Below are 16,389 nucleotides of genomic sequence, written 5' to 3'. Positions count from 1 at the left end.
CCACCAGGGAAGCCCAGAATATCTGACCAAGTGGCTGGGTACTGTGTGACCCAGTCAAGTCGACACATAAAAGTAACCATCAAAGCATTTACAGGACTTACAAATATGATTACGACAGTTTTTCCTTTGAAAAGCTTACGAATTAGTGCCAGAGACAGACTAGAGACAAAGCAAAGGGAGACAGATGCTACAATAAAGGCAAAGAAAAGCATTCAGGAAGAGCAAAGAGAATCTATTAACTTTGCTTTGGCAGATCAAAAAGGGTTTCATGTGAATCCCTCAATCTGAATAGCCTTGAATATAAGTAGAATTTGGACAATTGGTGATAAAGGAGAAGAAGGAACTATAAGCTGTAGGTGCAAGATGAACAAGTGTGTGTGTCAAGATGCACAGTACAATTATAACCAGTACTAGCCTGCAATACCTTGGATATCAATCTGTCAAGTAAAAACAAATAAAAAGCAAATTAAATCTTTAAAGCAATGTTCAAGAAAATACGAAAGCAAGGGACTTCCCTGGTGGTCGAGTGGCTAAGACTCCATACTTCCAGTGCAGAGGGCCTGGATGTGATCCATGGTCAGGGAACTCTATCCCACATGCCACAACTAAAGATCCGATGTGCCATAAGGCCTGGCGCAGGCAAATAAATAAAAATAATAAAAAGAAAATGCCAAGGCAGAGCAAACTCTTTTCTCATGATGAAGTCCTCTGTTAGAGCCCATTTGTGAGCCCCACTGTTCTAGGATTCTGTACAGGAAGAGCAGATGTGCCAAATTTGTTATTACATTGAATTTTTTATGTTCTTTGTGTGTGTGTGTGTGTGTGTTCTTTCATTAAAAAAAAATCAAAAAAAAAGAAAGAAAAAATCAAGTACATCTTTGTAAAAATAAAAATAGAATTTTATTAGAGCAGCACAAAAGGGAAAGAAAGAAAAGGCAGGGGATGGGGTACTCATATTACACCGTTAAACTGCATACTACCTTCTTTCATATTTTTCCCCCAAATCTCCCACATGAATGGCCATTCATGGCAGTTACTCCAAAGCCTCTCATCCCCCATACTCTAAAGCCTCCAAAACACCCTTCCAACTCAGCCTATGCATGTGTTTTTGTTTCCTCCGTCTCCTTTTTACTGATATTTTTTCTTCCATTAGTAGCTCTCTGTTCTTTATAAATGCATCTAGCTTGCTTCTCCAGTTCTGTCCCACACCCATTACCTTCATCTGTTTATAAAGGCCTAGGAGCTAATGAGACATTTCCAACCTCTTATGGGCTGGAAGACGCAAGAGGCCAAAGATATCCCTATGTTCATAATGTTAACCTCTTCAATTTTTGAAAAATAGTAAGTATCCTTTGCTTATGTATTTTTCCATTGAAGGCAGCAAATAAATAAATTGCTTGATATGCAAACTACAGTATAGAATGTAGTAGAAAGAACGGCTGGAAAGGCAGCAATAAGGGCTAATATATATGGGCATTTCCTATGTGGCCCGCAGTACTTCACTTTGAAGGCCATGCTGTTAGTCTGAAGTCTACTCCACAGCCCTTGGCATGGAAGGTCAGTGATTAGAAAACTGACATGGGGGACTTCCTTGGTGGTCCAGTGGTTAAGAACCTGCCTTCCAGTACAGGGGATGTGGGTTCCGTCCTGGTTGGGGAACTAAGATCCTACATGCCACAGGGCAACTAAGCCCATGTGCTGCAATGAAGACCCAGTGCAGCCAAAACAAAAATTCAGAATTAAAAAATAAAAAACAGTATTAAAAAAAATATTGACATGTTCAGATTGTTCTTTAAGGTCCACCTGGATGCAAAGATGAGCAGCAGGAACACCAGTAAGGAAGCTGAGAAGTCCAGCTGAGAAGTGCTCAGCACCCATCATATGTAGGACTTTCTTGGTTGTAAGAAAGAGATGTTTGTACAGACCATTATAATCAGTGTTTGTTTAAAGGATACTCAGAAGGTGCACAGAAACTAGACCTGAAAACCTTCAGGATCTAAGACGCACTAAGATGGGGGACTGCCTTCATTTTTTCCTCTCATGGTCTCCCTCACACTTCTCTGGGTCTGTACCACTCTCTTCTTGAGCTCAAAGACCCATCCTTCTCCTTAGCTTCACATCCAAATCACAGCAGGAGGCTCTCAAGAATATTCAGTTAATTAAATCACCCCAGAGACATCCTCAATCAGCAGCTTCCAGTACAGCAAGAAGAGTTGGTCAGTCCTTTACAGACTGAGTGGGCAACTGCAGAAGAGACAGTGGACATGGCTCTCACCAGAATTAATACTTCTACTTGTGCTATGTTTGGAGAGAAGGGTGTGACTTCTATCTTCAGCCCCAAATCAATTGAGTACCATTCTTCATTATACCATAGCTAGCACTCTAACCTTGATCGAGTCACTTATATTCTCTATGCCTTAGTTTCCTTATCATTCAGGTGGAGATAAAAGTAACAGCACTTTAGAGCTTAGCATTCTTCAGAATTATTAGCCACATTTAGTTAACATGAGATTTCATTTCTATGCCACTTCTGGTTAACTAAGAATAACAATTGCCTTATATGGGTAATTACAGTTTGCAAATCAAGTTCACATCCACTTGATTTTGATTCTCACAAGAGCTCTTTAAGGTAGGTAAGACACATATTCTTACCTCCAATTTTCTGAAATCCAGAGGTGTAGCCAAGTTTGCAAAGCTCGTAACTGACCAAACCAGAATTGGAATCCTCATCTTCAAAACTCAAGTCCAATACATTCTCCTCTTGTTTGGTCTCAAGGTTTTGGTTGCTTGGTCTCAGAAAGCTATAGTGTAGCTTTCTTTAATCAGCTATTGGCAGATCTGCTGTAGGTATCAAAACTATTGTCTTAATGCTCTATTATGTTTTCTTTTTTCATGACTCTCCTGTTTTGTATATTTCTAATTTATTACAGAAGTCACTGTTTGGCTTTTTAATGATGAAGGATTTGGCTGTAGATGTTCCAAAGCTTCCCTTGGTACTGACCCTTGTTTCCTGAATTGTAGGAAGACGCTCCATCACAGTCACCACTCTCACCTCAGCTGGGAACATCGGGGAAGATGGCATCCTGAGTTGCACTTTTGAACCTGACATCAAACTTGCTGATATCGTGATACAGTGGCTGAAGGAAGGTGTCATGGGCTTGGTCCATGAGTTCAAAGAAGGCAAAGATGTCCTGTCAGACCAGGATGAAATGTTCAGAGGCCGGACAGCAGTGTTTTCTGATCAAGTAATAGTTGGTAATGCCTCTCTGAGGCTGAAAAACGTACAACTCACGGATGCTGGCACCTATAAATGTTACATCATCACTTCTAAGGGCAAGGGGAATGCTAACCTCGAATATAAAACTGGAGGTAAGTTACTTTTTTTTGTTTGTTTGTTTGTTTTTTGTATTTCCATACAAATTGTGAAATTATTTGTTCTAACTCTGTGAAGAATACTGTTGGTAGCTTGATAGGGATTGCATTGAATCTATAAATTGCTTTGGGTAGTATACTCATTTTCACTATATTGATTCTTCCAATCCATGAACATGGTATATTTCTCCATCTATTAGTGTCCTCTTTGATTTCTTTCACCAGTGTTTTATAGTTTTCTATATATAGGTCTTTAGTTTCTTTAGGTAGATATATTCCTAAGTATTTTATTCTTTTCGTTGCAATGGTGAATGGAATTGTTTCCTTAATTTCTCTTTCTGTTTTCTCATTATTAGTGTATAGGAATGCAAGGGATTTCTGTGTGTTGATTTTATATCCTGCAACTTTACTATAATCATTGATTAGTTCTAGTAATTTTCTGGTGGGGTCTTTAGGGTTTTCTATGTAGAGGATCATGTCATCTGCAAATAGTGAGAGTTTTACTTCTTCTTTTCCAATTTGGATTCCTTTTATTTCTTTTTCTGCTCTGATTGCTGTAGCCAAAACTTCCAAAACTATGTTGAATAGTAATGGTGAAAGTGGGCACCCTTGTCTTGTTCCTGACTTTAGAGGAAATGCTTTCAATTTTTCACCATTGAGGATAATGTTTGCTGTAGGTTTGTCATATATAGCTTTTATTATGTTAAGGTATGTTCCTTCTATTCCTGCTTTCTGGATATAACAATTATAAATATATATGCACCCAACACGGGAGCACCACAGTATGTAAGACAAATGCTAACAAGTATGAAAGGAGAAATTAACAATAACACAATAATAGTGGGAGACTTTAATACCCCACTCACACCTATGGATAGATCAACTAAACAGAAAATTAACAAGGAAACACAAACTTTAAACGATACAATAGACCAGTTAGACCTAATTGATATCTATAGGAAATTTCATCCCAAAACAATGAATTTCACCTTTTTCTCAAGCGCACATGGAACCTTCTCCAGGATAGATCACATCCTGGGCCATAAATCTAGCCTTGGTAAATTCAAAAAAATAGAAATCATTCCAAGCATCTTTTCTGACCACAATGCAGTAAGATTAGATCTCAATTACAGGAGAAAAACTATTAAAAATTCCAACATATGGAGGCTGAACAACACGCTGCTGAATAACCAACAAATCACAGAAGAAATCAAAAAAGAAATCAAAATTTGCATAGAAACGAATGAAAATGAAAACACAACAACCCAAAACCTGTGGGACACAGTAAAAGCAGTCCTAAGGGGAAAGTTCATAGCAATACAGGCACACCTCAAGAAACAAGAAAAAAGTCAAATAAATAACCTAACTCTACACCTAAAGCAACTAGAAAAGGAAGAAATGAAGAACCCCAGGGTTAGTAGAAGGAAAGAAATCTTAAAAATTAGAGCAGAAATAAATGCAAAAGAAACAAAAGAGACCATAGCAAAAATCAACAAAGCCAAAAGCTGGTTCTTTGAAAGGATAAATAAAATTGACAAACCATTAGCCAGACTCATCAAGAAACAAAGGGAGAAAAATCAAATCAATAAAATTAGAAATGACAGTGGAGAGATCACAACAGACAACATAGAAATACAAAGGATCATAAGAGACTATTATCAACAATTATATGCCAATAAAATGGACAACGAGGAAGAAATGGACAAATTCTTAGAAAAGTACAACTTTCCAAAACTCGACCAGGAAGAAATAGAAAACCTTAACAGACCCATCACAAGCACGGAAATTGAAACTGTAATCAAAAATCTCCCAGCAAACAAAAGCCCAGGTCCAGACGGCTTCACAGCTGAATTCTACCAAAAATTTAGAAAAGAGCTAACACCTATCCTGCTCAAACTCTTCCAGAAAATTGCAGAGGAAGGTAAACTTCCAAACTCATTCTATGAGGCCACCATCACCCTAATACCAAAACCTGACAAAGATCCCACAAAAAAAGAAAACTACAGGCCAATATCAGTGATGAACATAGATGCAAAAATCCTAAACAAAATTCTAGCAATCAGAATCCAACAACACATTAAAAAGATCATACACCATGACCAAGTGGGCTTTATCCCAGGGATGCAAGGATTCTTCAATATCCGCAAATCAATCAATGTAATACACCACATTAACCAATTGAAAAACAAAAACCATATGATTATCTCAATAGATGCAGAGAAAGCCTTTGACAAAATTCAACACCCATTTATGGTAAGTTACTTTTGAAAAGTGGGAAAGAAGGGGCCAGGAGATATTTGAGACCAGAGAGTGTGAATAGCTCACGAGTGACTCATATCCAACACAGACCATCTGAATTCTGTGAGCAGCCATCCTTGCTGTCTAAGACCCACACCAACTCCACAAGTAACCCATTATAATATTAAGTCTTAAAATCTTTTGTTCAGGACTCAGGCCTCTTCTGAATTTTCTCATATATCCCCTGAAATATTTTTCCAAAATAATTTTTCTCCCTCAGTAGCTCTCTGTTCTTTCTCTTCTATGGTAGCCTTCAGTCTTGCTAGTGAGAGAAGACTATATATAATCTGGTCTGAGACTTTTCTATTCTAAGTGGGCTCTAGCCCAAGTCTGAAATCAGTACCTCCAGGGACTCACAGCAGTGGAAACCATTATAGGAGTTCAAAGGTAATTGACCAAAACAATATTATCGTATAAACTCACTAATCCTTCTCCCCTGAAATCCACACTTCCTTACCAACTAAATTTAACATTTTCTGAATTTATGTACAAGGGACTCAGATATTGTAAGAGCAAAAAGATGATTAAGAAAACAAAGATAATTGTCCTCCCTTCTGGAGCCAGAGCTCATAGTGTAGAGCTCATAGAGTTGAGGGTCAGGGCAGAGATACGAAATATGTGTAAAATCTATAATAATTGGTAAAGTGTATTAAATGCTTGAAGAGAAAATACAGAGTGATTTGGGGATTCAGAGATCATATCCAAATGCATAGGAAGTAAAGGGATGGGAAGGCCCACATGGCGAGAATTTGACATTTAATAGGAGCCTTGAAAGATAGAAAGTATTCTGAGACTTCCTAAGTTAGTCTGCACAGGTCTTTTCTGGAACTCTCATGACATGTATATGTAATGGTTTGAAGCACAGATCTAGAGACAGACCTGGGCACATAACAGTGGCCTGGGCAAGGTACCCTCACTGAGACTTAGCTTCTCCGTATTAAAATAGGGATTAAGAGAGTCACATCAAAGGTACACTGGAGCCAACTGAAAGGACTTCCAGTGGCAAAGCTGGAATGATCTGAGCAACAGAATAAACAACATAGTATTAAATTATAACTAAGTATAAAATAAATACACAAGTCCATTCTTACATGAGTGAGATGAAACAAATTTTCTTTATAGATGAATCCCAAATAATATTTTTAGATCTCACCCCTTCTGAGAGGTGGGGCTTAGAACTTCCCTGCTCCCCCAACCACCACACTTAGGGTGTGTTAGTGAAGTCCAGCTTCCAAAGAAACCTAGCAAACACAGCCTCAGCCAGGTGACCAACGGTAACACCTTGCGATTAAGTCTTGCTGACTGCATGCGCTCTTCGATGTGACATAATGAGAACGGCGCTTTAACTTCTATTGTTTCCCTCTCCAAAATCCATAATCTCAGTCCAATCATGAGGAGATCATCAGACAAATCCCAATAGAGGACATCCTACAAAATATCTAGCTAGTACTCCTCAATAGAATGGTAAAGAAGAGATCTCTTCAAGAAAATGAGAAATACCAAGGGAACATTTCATGCAAAGATGGGCACAATAAAGGGCAAAATGGTATGGATCTAACAGAAGCAGAAGATATTAAGAAGCGGTGGCAAGAGTACACAGAAGAACTGGACAAAAAAGATCTTCATGACCCAGATAATCACGATGGTGTGATCACTGACCTAGAGCCAGACATCCTGGAATGTGAAGTCAAGTGGGCCTTAGGAAGCATTACCACAAAGCTAGTGGAGGTGATGGAATTCCAGTTGAGCTAGAGAAGTCACTCAGTTGTGTCCAACTCTTTGTGACCCCGTGGACTGTAGCCCACCAGGCTCCTCCGTCCATGGGATTCTCCAGGCAAGAATACTGGAGTGGGTTGCCATTTCCTTTCCAGGGGATCTTCCCGACCCAGGGATTGAACCCAGGTCTCCTGCATTGCAGGCAGATGCTTTAACCTCTGAGCCACCAAATCCTAAAATATGATGATGCTGTGAAAGTGCTGCACTCAATATGTCAGCAAATTTGGAAAACTCAGCAGTGGCCACAGGATTGGAAAAGGTCAGTTTTCATTCCAATCCCAAAGAAAGGCAATGCCAAAGAATGTTCAAACCATCACACAATTGCACTCATCTCACATGCTAGCAAAGTAATGCTCAAAATTCTCCAAGCCAGGCTTCAACAGTATGTGAACCATGAACTTCCAGATGTTCAAGCTGGATTTAGAAAAGGCAGAGGAATCAGAGATCAAATTGCCAGCATCTGTTGGATCATTGAAAAAGCAAGAGAGTTCCAGAAAAACATCTACTTCTGCTTTATGACTACACCAAAGCCTTTGACTGTGTGGACCATAACAAACTGGAAAATTCTTCAAGAGACGGGAATACCATACCACCTAACCTGCCTCCTGAGAAATCTGTATGCAGGTCAAGAAGCAACATTTAGAACTGGACATGGAACAACAGACTGGTTCCAAATAGGAAAAGGAGTACATCAAGGCTGTATACTGTCACCCTGCTTATTTAACTTATATGCAGAGTACATCATGAGAAATGCTGGGCTGGATAAAGAACAAGCTGGAATCAAGATTGCCAGGAGAAATATCAATAACCTCAGACATGCAGATGACACCACGCTAATGGCAGAAAGTGAAGAGGAACTAAAGAGCCTCTTGAAGAAGGTGAAAGAAGAGAGTGAAAATGTTGGCTTAAAACTCAACATTCAAAAAATGAAGACCATGGCATCTGGTCATATCACTTCATGGCAAATAGATGGGGAAACAATGGAAACAGTGACAGACTTTATTTTGGGGGGGGGCTCCAAAATCACTGCAGATGGTGACTGCAGCCATGAAATTAAAAGACTCTTGCTACTTGGAAGAAAACCTATGACCAACATAGACAGCATATTAAAAAGCAGAGATATTACTTTGCCAACAAAGGTCCGTCTAGTCAAAGCTATGGTTTTTCCAGTAATCATGTATGGATGTGAGAGTTGGACCATAAAGAAAGCTGAGCGCCGAAGAAGTGATGCTTTTGAACTGTGGTGTTGGAGAAGATGCTTGAGAGTCCCTTGGATTGCAAGGAGATCCAACCAGTCCATTCTAAAGGAAATCAGTCCTGAATATTCATTGGAAGGACTGAGGCTGAAGCTGAAACTCCAATACTTTGGCCACCTGATGTGAAGAACTGACTCATTTGAAAAGACCCGGATGACAAGAAAGATTGAAGGAGGGAGGAGAAGGAGAAGACAGAGGATGAAATGGTTGGATGGCATCACCGACTCAATGGACAAGAGTTTGAGTAAGCTCCAGGAGTTGGTGATGGACAGGGAAGTTTGGCAGGCTGCAGTCCATGGGGTCACAAAGAGTCAGACACGACAGAGCGGGTGAACTGAACTGAACTGAGTACTCCTCAAAACTGTCAAGGTCATGAAAAACATGGAAAGATTGAGAACATGTCACAGACCAGAGGAATCTAAAAAGACATGACAAATAAGGGCAATGTGACATTGTGATTGGGATCCTGGAATAGGAAATGGACTTTAGTGGAAAAACTGATAAAATCCAAATGAAGTCTGGAGTTAATAGTAATATATAAACAATATTAATAGTTTCTCAGTTTTGACAAATGTGTCATGGTTATGTTAGCGGAATATTAGCAGAAACTGAGTAAGGGGTATACAAGAACCCTCTGTACTATCCTTGCAACTTTTCTATAAATCTAAAATTATTCCATGTACTTCCCTGGCAGTCCAGTGGTTTAGACGCCACACTTTCAATGCAGGGGGCACCGGTTCAATCCCTGGTTGGGGAATTAAGATTCCACGTGCTGCAGTGCGTGGCCAAAAGATAAACAAAATCATTCCAGAATTAAAAACTTATTTTTTAAAGTGGTCACAATAATAGATATACCTGAGACTGTTTTGACAAACACATGAAGTAATGTCTAGAATTTGGTGAACAGCCCAGAGCACACCCTCAGTAAATGGTGGGTCACTGTCATGTACTCAGGTTCCCACATCATCTCCCGGGAGCTCATTCCTAACCTGTTCCAAGTGTGCGAGTCTGGTCTCCCCTGCTACGCTGCAGGCTCTTTAAGGGTATGGCAAAGCTGTCCTTTCACTTCTCACTCAACACTAGCACAGTCCTGTGCAAAGGAAGATGCTGAATATATTAACAATGTGTATCCTGCCTTTTTGGCATAATAAACATTTACTGGCCAAAGTGCACAACTTAACATTTTTTACAAGTGTCTCTCTGCCTAGATAGATGAGGAAGTTAGTTTTAATTTCAAAATGTACTTGCCAGCCCAGGGAGAATTATCTTAGAAGAAAACAAATGCCTGTCTTTATTCATGGATACCAGGGCAATCTCTACCCAAGCAAACTTCAAATCTCCATGATGACAAGTCCTGTGTGTGGAATTTCTGTGGGTGATAGGTGAATGCTCTTTGTTTCTTCCTTCTCCCTCTCCACCCTAACTTTACCCTCCAGGCCGAAAAATACATAAAATTCAGGAGGCTTCACAGGTGCCTGGGAAAATAAACACCCAACTTCCCTAGCTAATAAATTTTTTTGTATGATCACTGGAACTCCTTTTACGTGGAAAAATTTATTTGTGTAACAATGACATCTGGAACATAGGTCCTCGGAGTTTGTGATATTGACCAGAATGTTGTGATATATAGCAATAATATAAGCAAATCACTTTTTGCATCTATAATACAATGAGCCATACATAGCCCACTGGGAAAGTACTGAGTCACTTCAGTGTCTTTGTTGTAAGGCCTAGCACCTCAAAGGCTACATTGTCTTATCGTCCAACCTTGACATCTGTCCTTTTGACCTGCAGCCTTCAGCATCCCAGAGGTGAATGTGGACTATAACGCCAGCTCGGAGAGCTTACGATGTGAGGCTCCCCGATGGTTTCCCCAGCCCACAGTCGTCTGGGCATCCCAAGTTGACCAGGGAGCCAACTTCTCAGAAGTCTCCAACACTAGCTTTGAGCTGAACTCTGAGAATGTGACCATGAAGGTTGTGTCCATACTCTACAACGTGACAATCAACAACACTTACTCCTGTATGATTGAAAACAACATTGCCAAAGCCACAGGGGATATCAAAGTGACAGGTGGGCTCCTTCACACTTGTGGTATGAGTTTATTGTGGTTATAATCAAGTATAAATTAAAGTTTAATTTCTTTAACAGATATATTATGTACCAGGGCACAGAAAGTTTCCCTGAGACCCCAATCACAATTCCAGTTGAGACTATATTATGTAAGAACAAAACTAATACAAAACAGTATTTATGGCCTACAGAGCAAAGCTGACCATTAGTTTTCATTTGTATGCCTTCTTACTGCCTGGAGAGCAGTGTTTAGGATTCTGAGGCCCTGTCTAACTCAGAAGCATTGCTTTGGTATAGCAGTATCTAATTTAAAAAATCATCTACATGAGAAAAAGAGAGTTCTTCCACTATCCTGTGGAACAAACTGATGACTGTACCAATTAGAACACTTTTAGTTGCCAAAACACAAAACAAAATCAACTCAGGCCTAAGCTAAAAGGGTATTAGGATATCTCATGAAACCAAGGTCAGGAAGTACAGTATGACTTTAGGAACAGCTGGAACCAAGAACTTAAATTCCATTGGTATTCTTTGTCTCTCATTTCTAGTTTATTCTCTAGTAAATTCTGTCTAATTTACTCTCTTTTGTTTTAGTCAACAGGGAAAAATATGGTTGCCAAGAGCTCTTACCTTTAAAAGTCTCTTTCACTCAAGAGAGTAACTAGACTGAAGCTCAGTCCCTCAGTCTGACTCTACATTCCCAGAAAGGCTCAACTTTGGTCAGCTACCTGTACTTAGACCAATGAGACAGTACTTGGATGAAAGGCCTTCCCAGAAGAGAAGGGAGAATAAAGTGTTAGGCATTTAAAACAATGAGTGTTAACAAGAGTATCTCAGTTTAGACCTCAGTTAAATGCTCCAAACTATATAACGAACGCTCCTAATAGAAATGGCAATAACTGAACAAACCATAGAAATTGAGCACAGCTTTTATTCAGTGAGCAGTTTCTTTTTCAGTGCATGCTTATCGGATACATTAGAACAAGTGCTCCATATACCAGTAGTAGGACTATACACAACTTTTAGAAGCGTGACATAGCTCAAAAATCAACATAAACTAACATAACTCCTTTTTACCGTGCGCAGGGTAAGTTTTTAAACAATGAAAGAGACTGTGGGGTTTATATCCTGTGTTCTCTTATTGCTAACTGGGGTCATTCATTCAACAAGTATCTACTGAGTGCCAAACACATGAAAAGCAATCTGTAAGTCCTACGAAACACTAAGATGAATAGCACAGTTGTCATAAGAGAAGTTAATCAGTGTGGTGTCTAGGGGAAAGAGTTATTAGAGTACAGTGGCTCAATAGACAAGAAAGAGTTCAAGCTGGGTTTTGAAGGGGGGAAAAATGACTTTAATAGACTAGAAAGGCATGAAGTCAGAAGCCTGTATCAGTGTCTGGGGGAGAAATTACAAGGATCTTAACTTGGGCAGTGACAATGGGAAGGAAAGGGGGAAGAATCAAAGGTTAATGAAGAAAATAATCTACAAGCCTTGGTGACACAAATGTGCAGGACAAGAGGAGGAATAACTTGAAAGGGGTCTGATATTTCTACCCAGATTGCTTAGAAGGTTAGTAATGCTACCAAAACCAACAATAATGAAAATGTAGGAAAACCAACATGTTTGGTAAGATTTTAGAGATGCTGTGTTGAAAGTGTCCACTGTGTACAAATGCAGAGACGTCCAGTGCTTAGCACATGACCCAGCACATGACAAGTCTGGGGGAGGCTGCTTCATCCCTACGCCACAGACTTCTTCCACGGGAAGAGTCCCGTACTACCAGTGTAACCCTTCTAGTCTCTCTCTTCTCCCCTCTTTCACTCTTTCTCAGAGGAGGAGGAATTAACTCACCCCATCAGTGAGTTTATTAAGGGAAGCATAAGTAGCTCAACACAAGAGCCAAGCTGCTTGTGTTATTCTATAACACAAGGAATTATGTTCCTTTCTCTCTAGCTAAACAGAAATTAGCTCCTCTGAGTCATCAGTTTTCAGGGGCAGGATTTGCCCTTGCGGGAGAAAGCAGGCCCCGGTCTTAAGATGCCCGCAGCCCACTTCCCTGCAGACAAAGCATAATTCTTTATTATCAGCTTTATCAGGAATAAAGGTGATTTTAGTCTTCCAGTTGCCTCACTTTTTTCATCTTACTCTTTAACTGGTTCAGAGCTCAGTGGGGGAGAGGGTGTTTATTGGACTCCTTTGAATTCAAACAACAGGCACTCAAAAATATTTGCTGAATATTACATTTTTAAACTGACATACAGTAATAATTACAAATACAGATGTGGAATTTAGGACAGAATTGGGGCTAAGGAGGTGGATTTAGAAATGATCAACTTAATGGAAGTAATGTTTATTAGGCTTGAGTGGGGTTACTGTTATTTTTATAGCTAATACTTATTGAGTGCTTACTATGGGGCTAGGTTCTATTCTAAGTGTTTATACGTATTAACTCATTAATCCTCATAAGAACCCTAAGAAGTTATTATTTTAGCCCTATCTTATAGATGAAGAAACTGAGACACATATAGATTAACTTGCCTAAACTTGCCTGAAGTCACACAGCTATTAAGTGTCAGAGTTGAAATGAACTAAATGACACTGGACTGTCTAGGGAGAAGATAGAGTAAAGAATAATTTAATTCTTCACTTTGGCCTTTCTCTACTTCAAAATGAGAACAATATTTTCTCATTACTTGGTAGTGCTGTGATGAAAGCAAATGACACAGAACCTGTAAAGGTCACTGTCTAGAGGGAAAACAATGTGTCTGAAACCAAGGACTGGCAGTGGCTGTTGGTTTAGCCTATTTTTTATTTGGAAACCAATAGCAATCTGTTTATTGGCATCGTTTTTCATTTGGCTGAGTGCTCACTGGACTGGAAGAGAGAATGGAACATCTCTCAAGAAAGGGAAAGCTCTGCTTTAAAGCCAGTTACAGAAAGGTGGAGAATGGGTTACAAAATTCCTCCCCCCCTCAAATTAGGGCACAAGTTATATTAGGAACAACTTGTTCTGTTTTAGGGGTACTTTTCTTTGTTAACCAGCCATGTGAAGAAGACATCACCTTTTCCTCTTTGATCCTGAACTTTTTTCTCTTCCTTTACAGACTCGGAGATTAAAAGGCGAAGTCACCTACAGCTGCTGAACTCAAAGGCTTCCCTGCGTGTCTCTGCTTCTTCTGCCATCGACTGGGTACTCTTGCCGCTCTGCTTTTATCTGATGCTAAAATAACATACCTTGGTTACACAGAAACATGCAAAGTCATTCGTATGACAGGTGAGATGAATCACAAATGGTGTTGGGGATCCTCTGTGTATGTTTGTGCTTGTGTCCCTAACAAGAATCAAGCAGCCCCCAGCATCAGCCTCAGAGAGAAACATTAATAATGTCGGGGCAGTAGGCACTATTTCCACTGCTATTGTAAAAGGTAAGAACTTGTTAACAAACAGTATAGACCTCACAGACAGACTTACAGGAAAACCAACTCTATACACTTCAAGTATTTGTATAAATTCAAACACCTTTTCATTTATTGAGTCATCCTTGAAGGAAAACATCTTACTGAAAGCGAAAGAGATATTTGGCCCTGACTCATTACTCTGAATTTCACAAAGAAACATGACATGAGCATAATCACATAAGTAGCTTCTCCCCACCCAGCAGTGCCCACCCCGCAACAGAGCCCCCGTTGACCAGAGACTTGACAAAGCACTCACCAACTAGCCTTCCTGCTGAGACTTCCCACTGTTCCTTCAGTCCTTTGGCTCTAATTATTGGTAGGACATTTCTTTCTAAATATTCTTCTGTATGCAAGATTTGCATACCACTGAGCTTATGAAGTTACAGTCAACACAACCACATTACTCTGGGAACTGCCACCATGCACCAGGCTCACAACCTTAGAGCTATTTTTGTCCCCCATCTGTCCTCAGGTCAATTGATACCTAGCTGTACAGTATTTGCCCGTGTCTTTCAGACTACCCTAATCCAGCTTCATCATTTTATGCCCCAACTAGTTCTAAAATCTTGTACTTATCCTTCCTCTCTTCCAGGTGATAGGAAACAAGGTGCCAGAATAAAAAAAATCAAATGCTATTTTCATTATAGCATTCCTTTACTCTGCAACCTAAAGTGACTCTCAGGGCATTGTCACATCAAAGTTAAAGTCCTCAGCTCTGCAGTCACAATTCTCTAAGTTTTTCTTCCTAAATTTCCTCCTTCTCTTAGTTATCTACCACTGCTCTCTGTCCTGGCTCCCTCTCTCTCCCTTCTTGGAAATCTCCTCTGCTGCTGCTGCTGCTGCTAAGTCGCTTCAGTCCTGTCTGACTCTGCGCAACCCCATAGACGGCAGCCCACCAGGCTCCGCCATCCCTGGGATTCTCCAGGCAAGAACACTGGAGTGGGTTGCCATTTCCTTCTCCAATACATGAAAGTGAAAAGTGAAAGTGAAGTCGCTCAGTCATGTCCGACTCTTCTCGACCACATGGACTGCAGCCTACCAGGCTCCTCCGTCCATGGGATTTGCCAGGCAAGAGTACTGGAGTGGGGTGCCATTGCCTTCTCCTGGAAATCTCCTCTACTCTATGGTAATTCAGGTCCACACTTCCTTCACCCATTTCCTAATGGTCCTTTTATTTCACATCTCCTTGGTGAGCCTGTATAATTTGTAATATCTTATACTCTCTAAGACACATATATTCTTTGCCTAGATAAGTCCTCAAGGGCAGGCAAAAATCTGTTAGCTGCTTTGCTTTTTTGAGTATGGTAAAAAAAAAAAATTACATTTATTTTTAAAAAATAGTGATTGAATTAAAAATATAATATTGTATATGTGGATAAAGGTAGTACATGGATATTATAAAAATTGCGAAGATTACAAAAATTGCAAATAATTAAGTTAGAGGAAACCCTTTCTTTTGGGGCTGCTGTGGTGATCAGGTCAGATCATGTTTCCTGAATTAAGCTTGTTTTGCTATAAACAACATGCTTTTGTTGTATAGATTTTTGTTTGCACAGATTTTTGGATTGTGTTTTCATTTTCATTTATCTCCAGGCATTTTTAAAATTTCCTCTTTGATTTCTTTATTGACTCACTGGTTGTTTAGTAGCATGCTCTTTGGGCTCCACATGGTGGGTTTTTGGTGGGGTTGTTTTTTTTTTGGCAGTCTTTTTTCCTTACAGTTGACTTTTAGTTTCATAGCATTGTGATTGGAAAAGATGTTTTTACATGACTTCAATTTTTTTAAATTTACCAAGGCTTGCTTTGCTGTGATTTACCCTGGAGAATGTTCTATGTGTACTTGAAAAGAATATGTATTCTGATGCTTTCAAATGAAATGTTAGATGAATATATATAAAATCAGTAAGGAAACACTAGCCTTAAATGACATACTAGACCAATTGGAGACTTTATACTATCTGGATGTCCTGTCCATTAATGTAGGTGAGGTTTTAAAGTCCCCTACTATTATTGAGTTACTGTTGATTTCTCCCTTTACATCCATCAATATTTGCTTTATGTATTTAAGAGCTCCTACAGTAGGTGCATATATATTCACAATCGTTATATCTTCATCTTGGATTGATTTCTTGATCATTATATAGTGTCCTTGC

The 16,389-nt window shown here is 39.6% G+C and overlaps 1 protein-coding gene and 1 long non-coding RNA gene across 12 annotated transcripts in view; one reads left to right on the top strand and one right to left on the bottom strand.

Annotated features, from left to right (window-relative positions):
* The window catches only part of LOC147376160 (uncharacterized), a 70,568-nt gene that overhangs the window by 36,589 nt on the left and 17,590 nt on the right, over positions 1–16,389 (bottom strand). The gene's annotated exons all lie outside the window — the stretch shown is intronic.
* VTCN1 (V-set domain containing T cell activation inhibitor 1) overlaps positions 1–16,389 on the top strand; it is a 71,027-nt gene that overhangs the window by 48,869 nt on the left and 5,769 nt on the right. For 5 of the 7 annotated variants that reach the window (XM_086392087.1, XM_086392086.1, XM_086392088.1 and 2 more), the window contains 3 exons: positions 3,022–3,369; positions 10,497–10,775; positions 13,883–14,052. In XM_086392087.1, the coding sequence (XP_086248213.1) occupies positions 3,022–3,369; positions 10,497–10,775; positions 13,883–14,007 (752 nt within the window). In that variant the 3' untranslated portion in view covers positions 14,008–14,052. The remainder of the gene's footprint in view (positions 1–3,021; positions 3,370–10,496; positions 10,776–13,882; positions 14,053–16,389) is intronic. The other 2 variants (XM_086392092.1, XM_086392091.1) reach the window with 1 other exon arrangement.

The sequence above is a fragment of the Bos grunniens genome, chromosome 3 (genome assembly GCF_055505025.1).
Source record: "Bos grunniens cultivar Pamir isolate PY7600 chromosome 3, Bosgru_T2T1.0, whole genome shotgun sequence".
Taxonomy (NCBI): Eukaryota; Metazoa; Chordata; class Mammalia; order Artiodactyla; family Bovidae; genus Bos; species Bos grunniens.
This window is presented reverse-complemented; position numbering and strand designations above follow the sequence as displayed.